Source organism: Rhipicephalus sanguineus, chromosome 11 (genome assembly GCF_013339695.2).
Source record: "Rhipicephalus sanguineus isolate Rsan-2018 chromosome 11, BIME_Rsan_1.4, whole genome shotgun sequence".
NCBI classification, from domain to species: Eukaryota; Metazoa; Arthropoda; class Arachnida; order Ixodida; family Ixodidae; genus Rhipicephalus; species Rhipicephalus sanguineus.
The window spans coordinates 68,720,631-68,736,841 of NC_051186.1; the positions used below are offsets into that span (position 1 = coordinate 68,720,631).

General features: G+C 46.8%; 1 protein-coding gene across 4 annotated transcripts in view; it reads right to left on the minus strand.

Moving 5' to 3' along the window:
• LOC119373998 (uncharacterized) overlaps positions 1 to 16,211 on the minus strand; it is a 172,254-nt gene that overhangs the window by 34,423 nt on the left and 121,620 nt on the right. For all 4 annotated transcript variants that reach the window (XM_037644057.2, XM_037644054.2, XM_037644056.2 and 1 more), the window contains exons 4-7: positions 12,127 to 12,290; positions 11,243 to 11,378; positions 1,484 to 1,738; positions 204 to 377 (exon numbers count right to left, since the gene is read on the minus strand). In XM_037644057.2, coding sequence (XP_037499985.1) covers positions 204 to 377; positions 1,484 to 1,738; positions 11,243 to 11,378; positions 12,127 to 12,290 — 729 coding nt within the window. The remainder of the gene's footprint in view (positions 1 to 203; positions 378 to 1,483; positions 1,739 to 11,242; positions 11,379 to 12,126; positions 12,291 to 16,211) is intronic.

Consider the following 16,211-nt stretch of genomic DNA (forward strand, 5'->3'; position numbering starts at 1 on the left):
CCACGTCCGTAAGATGTTTCATGCAAGTATGAATGGGCTTATAGTGATCTCTCCGTTGCACCGGTCAACAAGTATAGAGGACGTCATTTTACGGCTGCGGTCCTTCAAATCGTATCAGTACGCTTTATTTGCAGTCCAATTCCTGGCTGTTTCAGCAAGGTCACTTAATACAAGGTCGTTTTTTTTTTCTCTTACGCACTCACCTTTTCCCGAGAAGGGTTCGACGCAGACTGCCCCGCCGCAGGAGCTTGGGCAGCACTTGAGCACGCCGGCGCACTCAAAGTCGCTGTTGCACTCGTTCGAACAAGAGTCCGGGTCCGTGCTCTGGTCCTCCACGATCTCGGGACAGTGGCCGTTCTTCTGGCTGTACGTCCGCACTGGACGAGAATCGATGAGAGTGTTAATACAGCAGCGGAACAGTCCGATAGAGACAAATGAAAACTTTATCTTCAGAGACCGAGGACGTGTACTTAAGAGGAGCCAAACGAGGCGAAAGTGAGAAAGGCCACAAGAGTGTGAAATGTGTCACTCGCTGAAAAAAAAAAGACTCGCCCTGTCCTTGAGTTTGTTGGTTTGTTCAGCGGAAGGTCATAAAGGAACCAGAAATACACGACTAAAGCGAAATAGATAAGACCCTTTTAGGGAGCCGCACTTACAAGCTGCTTGTCCATAGAGCAACCAAGCAGAGAGTGTGCACAATATATTTTGTTACTTCTTCAGCTTTTATGCCACGAATTGCTCCAAGGCAAATTAGTTCAGTAAAGTTTATAACAGAGAACTGTATGTGCTACAGAGTGAACGACATTCCTTCCCTTCCATGGGCCATTTAAAACTCTCAGTTTTCCTGCTTTCGAAAGTTCTAAAAACTAGTTAAAGAAACCTAGCATTTCGTCTTCTTAAAGGGACACTAAAGTGAAACAGTGAATCGGTTTAGATTGATAAATTGTGCTCCGAAAAATCTAATAACGTTAATTTCCCTGTGACAGGTTTATTAGCAGAGGAGAAAATCAAGGTCAAAGCTTCATTTTTAAATATCGCGCCGAAATCTCCGCACGTGACCGTCACGGATTTCAATGTAGATTTACCGTATGTCGGCGACATTGGCTCAACGAAATTTCCTGAACCTTGGTATTTTATGCCCCTAGCCTCCTCAGAGGACAACGTACATCATTTTCACCGACTAGGAACTACTTGGGCTTTAGTAGACGCCGTCAAGATATATGACGTCACCGTGTTTGATGCGGAAACATGAAGGTGATGTCGCCACCGGCATTTTCTTTTTGCGCGTTTCCTCGCTTACCAAGCGTCTTCTCGCGGCAAGCGGGGTGGTTTTGGTATCGTAAAATAGTAATCTACTAATACGAGAAAAATCGTTTTTTTTTTCCTCTCTCAAGCAAGGGAACGTAGAAATTTCAAAGAGTCGAAACTTTTACGCTGGCCTGTTTAGCAAAGTTCCAGTGAATAACAAACCGACGGCACTCACGCGAGGGGTCGTGGTGCAGTCCGTGCTGGTGGTTCTTGCCGTGCGCGCATCGGACGCTGACGCAGCAGGGGTCGTCGGGCAGCGTCTTCTCGTAGCACAGCGGGTCCGAGGCCATGGCGCCAGCACGCACGTACGGCTCCTGGCAGCGCTCCTTGCAGTCGCCTTCATCGTTGCCCCGGCACACGCAGCGCAGCTCGCAGCCCTCGGTGAACTCGTCGCCCACGCGGTACGTGCGGTTGTAGCGCACGCAGCCGTCTGAAAAATCACGTTGACAAATATAGGACGCGGTCAGCTGAGTGACACAAGAATACTGGAGCTACTAGTTTGGTTGCCATACTGATTCGGTACAACTTTTGAGGCGACAGCCTTTAGTGTCTCGTTGCACGGTGTGAGAAAGAGAGAGAGAAAGATAAAGGAAAGACAGGTAGGTTAACAAGAGGAAGCCTCTGGTTTGCTACCCTGTACTTGGGAATGGGAAAGGGGATGTAAAAGAATGAAAGAGAAGAAGAAGAGTCTGTGACGGCAGTAGGCGACAAAATAAACAAAACCATGTCATGACTGTAGCACCGTCCACGTACTACACCCGAACATTGTCTACAAACAGTCACAGTTTGTCGTTAAGTCCGGTTTCTCGAAGAAATCGCGAGAACGCCCTCAGAGCGGCTCGTGTTGTAGACCGGTAAGCCAGCGGCCTAGGATTTCAGGGGCGAAGCACCTTAGGGTGTCGTCGGCGTGCATCGTCATCTGCTGTCGTGGCGTGCATCATCGTCTCCTCCATTTGCTTGAGCGCAAGAGAGGGCGCCACCGCCTCAGCTCTCACCGTGTGGCGAGAGAGAGCGAACGGCGCGCGTTGACTATGGAAACGCTCTTTCTGCGATGAACGCTGAACTACCAGCTCGCAAGAAACGAGAACGGGCCTTCGCCCGCGAGAGACAACGCCGACGCAGGCAGCGTCTGCTAGCGAGTTTCTTGATTGAAAAAACCGACTGTTCTCGCTGCACAACCGTTCACCGGCCACCCCGTATATATAGGCACTGGATCTTGACCTGCAATGTAGTGCCGGTGGGAGATTTCTCTTGTACGTCGTTGAACAATAAAGATTCGCAAAGTGGACGTTAACTGAAAGCGGACTGCGGGTCTCTGTGTCTAATCTCTCTTCTGTCTCTCATTGCCCATTAACAGTGATTTTGCTGTGGGAAACACCGGCGCACACTGCATGCTTCGCCCCTCCACAGGTTTCACGTTAGTGGAGCTGAAACACCCTTCCTACATGCTCACCCCCGCCCCAATTTTTCTTAGTTTGTAACCAAGGTTAAACTGTCTTGGTTCTAACAGACTACATTTTCCTAACTCTTCGACGTACCGCAGTGCCCGAAGCACTTTTATAGCTGTTCACGCTCTCGTTGGGTTTGAAACCGCTATGCTAACGAACTTTGATCATTTGATCAAAGTTCAAATCCTTTGATCGATTCACCTCACTTTTACAGTAACACTGACCAACCAAGGAAATGCCCGGCGAAAATATTTTTTATGTCTATTCCTGAATGAAAGGCTTCATCCAAGTTACAAAAATAAGCATAGGTTTAAAGCGTTGGACAGAAAATCTACGTGATTAGTTAGAGAAATTGTGTATAGTCTCTCTTTTACATGTACACGTCGTAGGGTTAGTAAATGTGATTTCTGCAATAGAATTCAAATTCCCCGCGCTTAAGTAGTAAGTATCCGTCTATGAGCTGTGCGATGTCGACGGTAGTCGTCCGGGACAGCTTTCTGCTCCCCCATACACTCTAGGAAAAAAAAAAGAGTATGTGTGACTCTTTTCAGGTTAGTCCTAACTCGCCGCGTATATGACTCTCTTTCAAGAGTCACGCTAACTCTCTTTTGAGTCCCACGACTCTGCGAAGAGAGTACAATGATCTTCAAAGACAGTTGACTTGTCTCTTTAAAGAGAGTCATATATGTGGCAAGCCAGGATTCTAAAAAAAAAGAGTCAAATGACTTTTTTGTTCTCCGTGAGAGCGCAGTTGAACAGCTGGCTTAGTTGCGCGGTGACCGTCAGCGAAACACGGCAGGCGAATGAAGTGGTACAAAAGCCCACGTGACTTCCGAGCGACAGCATGTGGAAAGGGAACGACTTGTCGTGACGTCATGATCACACGACGCCTCAGATCGCCTTAAGTGGTGACGTCAGCGTGACTGCATGACATACTCTCGTCGCTCGTTTAAAGGTGCGCCGATCCAGGAGATAGTGCAACACGTACCACGTGACGTAGGTTACAGAAAGCTTCAGGAGGGCAGTGCAACAGTGGGGGAACAGTGCAATCGACTGAGAGCATCAAGGTAATATAATGCGAACCTCTCACACTGCGGCTCGTCTTTGCAATAAGTCTGGTCACCGATTGTACAGGGATTCTTTTAGAACTTCCCTATTTCATTGGGCTGTCGTTTTATTACGAAGTACTTGATTATAATGTGGTTTGCGGCAAAACATTCAGGAAGGATGAAAACTTAATGGCGCGTCACGTTTTTTGATGTTCAACGCCGGAAAGAAAGTAAGAAATAACGAAAACGGCGAAATGCTATACAACGAGGTATGGGTAGTACGGCGCAGCGTTCGCGTCAGCCAGCGGCGGCGGATGTTGGCAACTTCAGGTTCATCGCGTTACGCTGACGCGAAATCCGAACACTTACGCTCCCACGCGTGCGCCACGCCGCATCGCCTTGACGCATGCGCATTTGCTCGCGCCCGGCGTTCCTCTTTTATGGAAATTCGCTGAAAGTAGTGGTTTCCGTTACTTCGCGTTTATCCCCTTTGTCTACGTTGCACATCAAAAAATGGGAAGGGCCGTTAAATTTTCATGCTTGCTGAATATTTTGCCGCAAACCGCATTAAAATCAGATAATTTATAACGAAACTACGGCCCAACGAAATACGTCAGTTCTAACAGAATCGCCCGGTATAACTTAGCGCATAATACCAAGTGTGAAACGGGCTTCCGCCTTCACGAGTAACCGAGAGTGTAACATGCTGCCAAGTTCTTTCTTCTTTTTTTCCAACGTTTTTCTTTCTTTTTTTCAAAGGACAAGAAAAGGCATACAACACGTAGCGCTTGTTGAAGTGTCTTTTCTTGACCTCCTCTTTCGCGCTGCTCCACTACAGTACACTCTTAATCAGGTCCCGTTTAAAGTACTAGATATATCCAGGAAACCGGACATTTTTCGTCAGGTTTCCTGGTTATAGCCAGCATTTAACCAGGACCTTATTACGAGTGTACTTTCAACCAAACCAACTAGCCGACAAGTTGACCCTTATAAACGCAGACCTAAGCGAATGGCATATCGACGTCACAAAAGTGTACAAGCATCGACATAATAACGGGGTTGATTCGCACAAAACTCTAGCAATACGAACTGCTTATACGATCCCGCCGATCAGAACAGAATGAGCGGTCTCATCATTACGCAGTGATTCTCATGGCGTATCAAAACCAGAATTTCCGAATCTATTCAACTCTGGTGAACGGCGAATAGAATCATTCGCGCCTGAATAGACAACGAAAAAACGGGGACGACACGAATGAAAGCCGGTTGAACAAACTCCAACGACAGAAGAAAAGAAAAAAAAAATCTCTAGCGCAATCTATGACCTCGAGTTTGAAATGCTTGCAAGCGGTCGCATGGACGGCCACGTCTCGGAATTGTGCGCACCAACCCACAGACGACGTATCTTTGGGGGAGTCTTTTGCCTCCATGTTTAGGGGTCGCCAATGAGGTCAGGGAGACAACGCAACAGGGGGGGGGGGGGGGGGGATTGAAGTCTGGAAGGGGGGTATAATGCCGTAAGCAGTTGGGCCGCTCCTATACTGTCCGTTTATCGTTTTTCCTCGTGCCTGCGACTGCGCCGCGGTTTTCCATCTGTGTCTAAGCACGTAGATAGAGTTCTTTGGCCCTTTCGGGATGCGCCGAAAACAGCAAGTAGGAGGTATTGATATAAACATTCCATTCACCGTTAGCGGGTCGCGCGTACAACGCCGTCCGTACGCTGATCGCATGCGATCACGACCTGCATATACATACATGTTCCCTGTACGAACACTGTTTGCATGCCAAGGCTTTAAACTGTGCCGATCGAGGTAGCTGCTGAATACAATCGCAGATAATGAGAACGAGGCTTACAACGTGTCGCGTGCGTCTACGGGCACTCCTGATCGAAAACTGCGGTCATGAAATAAGCTGTTTACTTTATCATTCAATTTCATTTTGTTTCTTTTATTTGCATCGCTTTGACTTCTGAAAATCTATTTCAGTGCTTTTGTTTAGACATGACGGACATGCTTTGTAAAATTTATATGGCTATTTAACACGTTGCTCTTTCCGTAATGTTTTACTCCTCAGGGCACACTAAATGAAATTGAGACACTGAAAGGTACAGAACGTGATTCATCAAGAACGCACTGATGCTGCAGGCAAGCTGGGCGCCGGCAGCGGCGGATGCGAGTTGCTGTCCGGCGGGTTTTGTTACGCAGATACCATACCCCTTTGTGACAAGGCAATTTCAAAATTTTTTTTTACCTTTTTCGGAATGCCCGCTGCCAGCAGATAACTAAACCGTATGAAATTTGAGTGGGTTGTTGAATTCGGTTTATGAAGGGATATAACATGACTGACTCCACAATAATTAGATGATTTACGTTTCAATTACACTTAATTGCTGTAAATTAGACTATAATTTATTTTAACACTTCCATTTGCTTGAAGGCTGGTCTCCGGAACATTGTAAAAAAATTACGTAAATTTCACGAATTTATAAAATGTCGATCGTAACGCGTGTCGCAAAGTTATAGACGATTTTCCGCAGCGGCGCCCGGGCGCTGCCATGTTTGATCACGGGATCATAACTGGCCTTCCCCCAGCCATTTGCCCCAGCCAACGCATTGGGCCAGCGAAGCGGCCGTGGCCGTACTACACAAGCTGGTTGCTGCAGGGTGTAAGCAAGTCACATGCTTGCGCAGCAAAACATAGTTCTACATGTAATCGCCTCAGAGTTGAAAACGTTGAGACATTTGCGTTTGTTTGGTTCGTACCACGCCGCAACGATAAGGGATATGTTTGATCTGCGTCGTATTTATGGTGTATGTCTTTAATTGTTGTATTAGCAACCGCCAGTAGCTGGGGTTACAAGTCAACATGGCGGCACCCACGCAGACGCGACACCCCGCTTCGATCCGAACTCGCGCTTGCTACTCGCTCACTGTCCTCACAGCAATAAATAAATGGCAAAATCGGCCATCGCTTTGTGTCAGCTCACGCTGGAGAAGAAACTTCAGGTATGCTTTGTCTTTATTATTGCGATCAGCTGTGTTTATTTAGCCATGCCTGCTACGCCTTGTCTCGGACTATATGAGAATGAAACTTAGAAATACTGCAAAATACCGACGAGTACATCGCTCGCGAAGCTTCAGTACGCGAATATAAAGCAAATAAATGCGTAGGTTTTGAACTTACGGGCCACACAGCGCAGGACGACGACGTGATAAATTCGAGGCGGAAGGAAACTACATCCACAGGTGCCGCCATGTTTACTTTTCCGGCGCTGCCGTCTGCGCCATCTGCTCGCTTTTACTTGTGTGCGCGCAGACGCTATGGGAACGCCGAGCAGACGACGCGACGCGGATGGAGACATATTGAGCAGCGGTGCCAAAGGCGACGGCAGGGGGATGGCCATGGAGACGGCCACGGTAGGGGGACGGCCACGGTGTGGTGGCGCCAGTGGCGCCATCTAGTTTGATTTAATAAACCAGCTGCGGAAAATCGTCTATACAGTGTACACATACAGAGCAGGGCACCGATTTGAAGACTCGTGTAATGCATCAGCTCGCCATTGCGTACTTTCGAGGAACGGCCATGATCATCAGAACCCCCCCCCACCATTATCGTCGTTATTACAGTCGTGATCGCTTTAAGCATCGGTGTACACCCAAGCACCTTGTACGAGGCACCACTCCGTTACGCGCAAAACGAAGAAATTTCGCTACGTGAACCCCTTTATTCGGTGTGTCTGGAGCTTCAGTATCAAAAGGAAGGCTAATAGACAATCTACAAAAAAGATGTCCGAAGTACGTGTCTCTGAAGGAAATAACGTTCCTTGAAGGACCGAGAACAGCGAGCGAGAATGTTTAACGCATTTAAGTGGAACGTCTGCGAGAATACTTAAAGATATTTGGTATAGGCGATTCGTGAGTAGAGAAAGAGACGAGCAGGCGGAGAAATTGCCGTCCCGGGCGAATCCATCCTGCAGAAAACTAATCCAACCAACCAACCAACTCGATAATCAAGTTTCCTTCAAGTCCCCCATAGATAATAGTAGGTAAAGCTACGTCATAACTCAGTTTGATGACTCGCAATTACAACATAATCTATACCTCGGTATTCTCTGTCTACATGTACAAAACGCGTGCTACGACAACTGCTTCTCCCTTATATATAAACGGCGGAATGATACTTCATATTTCCTATCTATGCAGCAACCATATATCGACTCCACAACAGGCAACGCTTTTTTTTTTTTCGTAGAAGACGCACCGCAGCTGTTCCGTGCTCCATGCGTATAGTCCTCCAATAGGAACATCGCGCACCGTAAAATTAGCCTGGACGCGAAATTATAGCTTATGGTTGGCGATAAATACATGCATTTTCGACCACTTCGATGCGGTCGATTTGGCCTTTCTGGGCAAGATTCCAAGGTCAGCTACGGAAAGTACCTTACCACAGACGAAGGTAACACGCGCTCCCGTGACGAGAGGCTGTTCGGTGTGCCGTCGACAATTGTAATTGCAGTTCCCTGAAGCGTGAATTAGCTGACCCGTGAAGCGTACGTCGTTGCATTGTGCGGAGACTTCTATTTCTGAAATGCGAATGTGACAAGAGCGCCGACGTCGGGTATACCGTGCTATTCCAACGCAGAGTATCTTGTACAGAAATAGGGAGTAAAATCTTTAGACCACAGATAAAATTTGAGTGCCGGTCTGCAGATGAGCCAGAGACGCATAACAGACACTACGTACATGGCATATGTACAGACACGGCTGTGTGAACGGCTGACGCGCTTGCAACGTACAGCTACATGCAGATATAGACAGACGTACAGATACACAGACAAAGTACAGATATATTGATGTACATACGCACAGACAGACAGACACATGTACGGATGAGAAATGTACAGACGTACAGACATATTGGTGCACATACGCACGCACTTGCAGACAGATGTACAGAGAATACAGACAGATGTACATACGTATAGACAGACTTATGTACATATGTACATAGACAGACTGATGTGTAAATGCACAGAGATTGGCGTGCATATGTACACAGAGAGAGACAGATGTATAGACGTACAGGCAGAGTGACGTAGGTCCGTACACACAGACAGACAGAAGTACAGAGAAGACAGAAATATGTACACACATACACACACAGGATAACCGGTGGTCATTAAGGGTAACTGACTGGATTCCAAGAGATGGCAAACGCGTGAGGGAGAGACAGAAAATTAGGTGGGTAGATGAAATTAAGAAGTTTGCAGGTATTACGTGGCAGCAGAAAGCACAGGACCGGGTTGATTGGCGGAACATGGGAGAGGCCTTTGCCCTGCAGTGGGCGTAGACAGGCTGATGATGATGATGATGATGATGATGATGATGATGATGACACACACATTGATGTACATAGGTGCAGGCAGACAAATGCACAGACGAACAGACAGACAGTTGTACAGACGAACAGACAGATGTACAGACAAACAGACAGACGTACAGAAAAACTGACGTACAAACAGCCAGACACAGACAGGCGTAAGAGGTGCACACGAAAGACGTGACAGACAGACAGTTTGACACGTAAGACCTTCTAGCGGATGACAAGCTTCATTTTTAAAACGATTCGTACATTCTGCCGCTTCGCATGCCCACACAACACACACTTACGAGGCTTTCTGTTACGGTACAAGATGCGCAAAATGCGCGACTCAAAAGACGCGTACGAAGCTGGAAGGCAGAACGGGGCGAACTCGCGAGACAAAGCTGACGACCGCCATCAGCGTCGCGCCAACGCAGCGACAGTAGACCCACAACGTGGGGTGTCCTGTCTCCTGTCGCTGCGTGGGCGTGGAGCGCTTCCTTAGTTGACGTGAACGCAATGCGGCGGCGTGAAAGGCCCTTGTGTGAAGACCTTCTTTCTCGCGTAGTATCCGAATAGCTCATGGAAAGGCGGCAACTGTGACAAGGATTTCAGTCGACAGTGTTTGCTGCCACGCTTCGAATGTTTGCTTATCCCTCTGCCGCCGTGCGAGAAAGGTAAGGAACGGCCTACATTGCCTCCGATATCCTGGTATCAGCTACGCTGCGAAGATGCCACCGCTGTTTCTGCTTGGCAATGCTCTTCAGGCGTACGAAAATAAAAAACGCCTAAAAGCGCGAACTGAAATACAACGCTGGAAATATGAAAAAAAAAAAGCGAAAATGCAGGCTGCGGTGCCTGTTCTAAGTGGCACACGTAACGGCACGCAACCTGTCATTCTATGTACCATCCCAGAACAATGTCAGTATGGCCCTCCCATAACATCCCTGCCATGCCTGACAGTGACAACTGCTAACTTGTTACGCTGGCAGTGCAGATTGTGTAACGGAGTGCTCCACAATATGCGACAGGGTGCCGCTCCAGTTAGGAAACACCCATACATATTCTGAGAAGAAAAGGAAGGGATATCTGACGGCACAAACAGACGCTGCTGTGGAGCATTATGAAGTGGAGTGGAGTGTAGTGGAGTGGAGTGGAGTGGAGTGGAGTGGAGTGGAGTGGAGTGGAGTGGAGTGGAGTGGAGTGGAGTGGAGTGGAATGGAGTGGACGGAACGTGACTGGTATAGTTCAATTACGTGACACGGAGAATCAATTGGACAGACATGCTTTTCTTCTTTTTTGCTCTCACCAAAGCATGCGCTTCCTATACGCTACCCCACCTATCCCACCAAATTTGTTCGTACATTAAAGGCTAAATCAATGCATTCCGCTTACAGATTTAGTTCTAAATTAAGGTTGCACTAAATAGCCGCCTCTATATGTCAACTTGAAAATATGAAGACATCGATAAGCTGAAAGTACAACGTAGGCTCTCACCTCCTACAAATTTTTAACTTTGAGATTTCATGAGCTTATTTTTTCTAGATTTCAGTTTTCATTCTCTTAACTTTTCTTTGCTTTATTGACTCTTGGCCTCGTATCTGAAACAAAAGATATCACCCCACGGTTCCCCCACTCGTTCAGTGTGTAACCATATATTTGTCGTTCCACCCTAATGTGTATTTCTATAACGTCTTTATTGTATCTGTTTACTTTGCCTTCGTCTTGCTTAAATAGGTGAAGTACACTTCTGCATCCCTTGTTATGTGTATCACGTTACTTGCAACAACGAGCATCGCTTATTTCTCGAATGTGTCTCGCAACAGTCTGCTACTTATGTAGCTACTTATGTAGCTTCTTCTTCCTTCGCGTTTCGTCCGTTTGTACGCAACCCAACAATAGTTATGTTACTTATCCTACGTTGATTCATCTACCGAGCTGTTATACAACCGGAAGATTGTACTTCGCTAGCATATGTGAACGCCCTACACGACCAGAGGACAGAAGGTGGCCAGTGGGGCCTGGTCGGGGCCCAAGGACCGCACGATTTGAGTACGTAAGCTGGCGAGCACTCACCGATGGTAAAAACGGTCAGCATCTCTGACGTGGCTCCCAGCTTTCCGGCTTCCTTGTCGTCCCAGACAGAGACCTGGACCTGGTATCCAGTCTGGGGTTTGAGGTTGTCCAAGGTGGCCAGCGGTATGTTGCCGAACTGCGAACGATTACAGAATTGAACCATTGATTACCTGTAAGAGGTCTGCGAAAGGCCGTAAAAGCGAGACGATAAACATCTTTCGTTGCAAAATATGAGCATCTACATTTGTAAAACACACACAGCGCTCGTCCTGTATGTTCCTTGGCTTGCGTTGCGCTGTTCTACCTTTCACAAATGTGTGACCAACCAGCCCAACGAACCAAACTTCATGTCCACGTACTAGTTACCTTTTGAAAGGCACACGTTTCCGTAAAAATGTGGTCCCGATTGACTACACAGATAGAAATCCCGGCTCATGCAAAACTGTTCCGAGAACTTCTAGTCAGCTGTCATAATGTTCTTTCACTGCCAGTATTCACGAGAACACGGTGCAGATCGACTACTGATAATGGAGTTCAGTCCCACAGCAGTAGTTCTCTTGCAAGTCCTGGTCCAGATTTTCTCACAATTACGGAATGTTAACTGCAAAGTAAAGCTCGCCGCCAGTGTAGTAGCCTTTACACGAGTCTATGTCGTGCCTTAGAAGCGCATCACGTGGGCGATCTAGCGAGGCACGACGAAATATTTGCACATTATCGAAGACCAAGTAGACAAGAAGAGGAAAATACAGGGCGAGAGATGTCGTGTTGTTTTCTCGTCTTTTGGCTTCGTTCTTCAGCGCTATGCAGCTGTTTCATCACGTGGTTCCGCCAGAGTAACACGTGACTCAGAACGTGCGGCAGACACCTCAGTGCATCAAACTAACCTGTTCTCGCTCCCAGGGGGTGTCGTCGCGGTTGGTCAGCAGCCTGTGCTGGACCACGTAGCCGGAGTCGTAGCTGGGCAACTTGAAGTCGTCCCAAGCCAGTCCCACGCTGCTGGGGGTCACCTGGGTGACTAGCACCTTGGCCGCAGCGGGTGTCGGCATGTCTGTTCCGCGAGAAATGAATGAAAAGACAAGATACAAATTCTGCATTAAGCGTGGGCAGGAATAAGGCCTAATTTGGATTATTACAATCGAGTTAAAATTAGATTAGATCGAAATTAGAAACACTGTCGTACCTAGCAATTCTATACCAAGCGCATATGGCTTCGTCTAATACATTCTTGAAGATTTACTGACTTCCATAATGTGAATAGTACAGAAGTGAAAAAAAAGGGTTTCCGCCGAGTGCATGCTGAAGGATACTTGGACCCTTTGGTTGCATCGATGGGTTGACCTCCTGTTGTTTTGTTTTTTTCTTTCCTTAGCGTGGAATTGCTTATAAACCACGCACGTTGTCTCATCATCGATAGCAATTGGAAAGTTAAGCATGCGAAGGTGACATTACACTACATTGTTTGCGTGATTGACGTCTTCCACTGTGAACATTTTATTTAAACAGGCCGAATTACATTCTGTGCACTGGTAGATATCATTACAAATGTGGCTACACTGATCATGAAAGGTGTCAAAAGATGGCGATGGTACACCTAACTTCGTGGTTGATTTCGTCTGGCAAGAACATGCTCAGTGGTATGGCACTCAAGCGCATCGCTGTCATGGAAAATGATGTAGCTGTTCCTGCCTATATAACTGCAACGTTACCAATCGCAAAAGGGAGTACACTACCACTGTATTTTATTCCTCGTTTCTTTACTTTATTTTCTTCTCTTGTGAAACATCGGCGTTCTCTTCTGTTCGCTTTGACAAGTGACAGTACAAAGAGTGGCTTCTTTATTTTCTTTTTTTTATTATTATTTACATGACGTAAGGAGATGTTGGCGCACAAATAAGGCGCCGACTACTCCTTAGCTCTTGGAGTACATAGGGTTCATAAACATGAAGTACATAGTGTCCAAATTTCTAAGCACAACTAACCCGCAGTACATACAATATACAACTTAGCGTAACAGTCACGACATAACATAACAGCCAAAACAACATAAACAATCACATATATGTGTACACACGGTGATGTTAAAAAAATGAAGAGCAACCGTTGCATAGCATAACCAAGGCAATAATATAGACACCACGCACATAAACATACACTGTGCCGTTAAAACAAAACAAAGCTTAAATGCGCTAGTAACGGCCAACAATGCAACTCTCACTCTCTTCAAGAAAAATTTTCAACGCATTTAAAGCACACTTCTGCAAACCCCTTGTTGGCCACGGGCCCAAAATTTCCTTAAACTTAGTGGTCTGTGGTCCATTTTCTTTTCACGAATCTTCGAACGACTAGATTGCCTTTCACAAAAGGTCAGCGCTAAACTTACGCATACAAAACACATAAAAACGGAGACGCAAACGTGGTCACTTTCCATGCCGGCACAGAAAAGGACTGAGGTAGAAGGCGAACTCCTTTGAACTTAAGACGGTCTCAGATGTTCCCGATAAAGGACAAAAGAAACAAAAGGAACGACCGTAATTTATGCGCGAGGAAAGCGAGGCTTGTAAAACGGGCACAACGAAGCCCTTTTACAGCGTCCACGCCTTGTATACAAGAGATACGAGAAAGCAGCTTCGTTCACCTCTTTGCCTCACTCAAACTTCCCTCGCTCTCTATTCCTTTTCAGCTTCTTCACTCACTTGCCCTCGACTTCGCGGGTTCACTTTCTTTTTCCTTGATCCACGTGCCATCGCTCGCTTTGCTTCATTCAAGCTATCTTTTCCACTCCTTTTTCGAGATTACTATTTGCAGATTTTGGGAGCGGCGGCGAAGGCGATGTACGGCGAAAACCCGATGCCGGCGAGTGCATATACAAATGCGACCCTCGAAGGGGCACCGGTCAAACGCGCATTTGTATGCCCCGTTTTAAAGTAACTAATGCTCTTTCGATCGCGGGCTCACCGGCGATCAGCCATTTGTGACATCGCAATCTGAGCTTTTATCGAGGTCACTTGTAATTTCAAGCTGCCACGTTTCGTTGTTGCCTGGATATGAACTCATGACGACGGCTGTTACACATAACAAATGAAGTGTCGCTCTGCTAACCACGTGGATGAAGGTGCGAATCCCGGCATGGAGGAAGGAAAAAGCTGGGAGGGAGCATTGCGCAACTTGCCCATGGTTCCCCGATAGGGAAAGAGCTCCTGACTTTTTTGTTCTCTCTTCATTTTTTTTATTCACTCTTTTCCCCTCTTCCTTTTCTTCGTTTCCTTTCTATGTGTTCTAATCCTTTCAAGCTTATTTTCATTCGTTCACCATCACCATTCCGCCTATGAACTATCTATTCAAAGCTTTCACTGCTCTTAAGTTTCTTCATTCACTCGATCTATCTGCCCCCTCTATTACATTCTCCTCTACTTCTATTCTATCCGTGCTCTCTTCTATTACTTCTTTAATCATGTTCCCTCTCTCCATTCCTTATCTCTCATTGCCTCTCTTCTTTCCTATTCATTTTACCACCTCCAGCACCAGCAAGTCGAGACGGACGAATCCATAAAAACTTGCCCCAAGTTCTCCTACCAGCATAAAAAAGGGAGCAACGCTTGGAGGTAACCCGACACACCTTCTGACCTTCGAGCAAACTGAGTTCCTCGAAAAAGGCTTGCTTCTGCGCCGCGCGCAGCTTCGCCGCTACTGCATTGAAAGCGGTTCGGCGTAGAAAGTAAAGAACTAAAAAAGAAGCAAGAACATATGCTGAGTTGTGTTTTTACGAGCCATTGGAAACCCTCAATCGGGGTTCCTTTCTCGGGCAACCTTATTTCTTCTTGACTTCTTCGCGTCAACAGCGAAATGTGACGCGACCTGTTTCTTCGACCGAGTCTAAGAATGGAAGAAGAAAAAACGGATTGCTCTGCGTTAGCTGCGGGCGTCGTCTTTTCGCACAGCATTTCGTTTCTCAGGAGCGCGGCGCCTTGAAATAGACTGACACTTTTACGATGCCGCCGTGACCGCTGTGCTGAAGGCGTCATTCCCTTGTATAAAAGAATGGCGTACGAAATATAAAGTGATTGATGACTGCATGCAGTGATGAAAGCTGAGCTGCCACCTTACACACCCGAGCGTAGCAGACCTTGTCCTTGCCATTTTCGCTACGTTACTGACAACTAACATGGTGAAATACTACGCAAAGTGTTCTGTAGCGCTCCGAGAGAGAGATAGAAAGAAGCAACATTAATAAACATAAGGCTCCCTGGTTAGTGCGCTCTGAACATTCTGGGATTTAAAGCGCTAGGTGTTATCCCCAACGTCCCATAAAATCAGCACAATTTTTTCGGGCATCAGCAACATACCAGAAGCATTAAATCATTCTTTTTTTTCATTCTTTATTTTTTTTTTTTTGAGGAAAGGAAGTTTTGAGGGCTCGTTTCATTGTTTTACACGCCCTTAATGAAAATTGGCAGATAATCGAGCCACGGATTGTATAGTGGACGTTAATTCTAGTCTTTCAGGTGTATTGTAGTAAACCTGATACATATGTGAAGAAAATGGACGAAAAGACAACTTGCCGCCGGCAGGGACTTGCAGGCTTGGTACCAGCCAAACGGTTCTGTCCCTCCCCTGTTAATGCCAAACATATATGCACTTCTGATTGCGGCTCACTTTGCATTACATCAGTGCTGCAAGGCTTTCGCCTTCTTGCGCTACAAGAGTGTTACAGCTGCCGAACATTTTTTAAGCATTGTGAGGAAGCAGGCAAAATATTTAAGGACACTTCACAAATTCCAAAGTGTGTCCGGCGAAAGCCTGTGGCCATTCGACTGACTATGCCATGGTATCGGGGGAATCCATATTCTTGGGGCGCTTCTCCGAACCGCTTGCCGTGGAATCATCACCGGGCCTCTTGGGAGCTATCCGACTAACTCGACTGCTGCAACGAGACGTCTGACGAAGGAGCGTTGCCGCGCGCGCCGCTGTG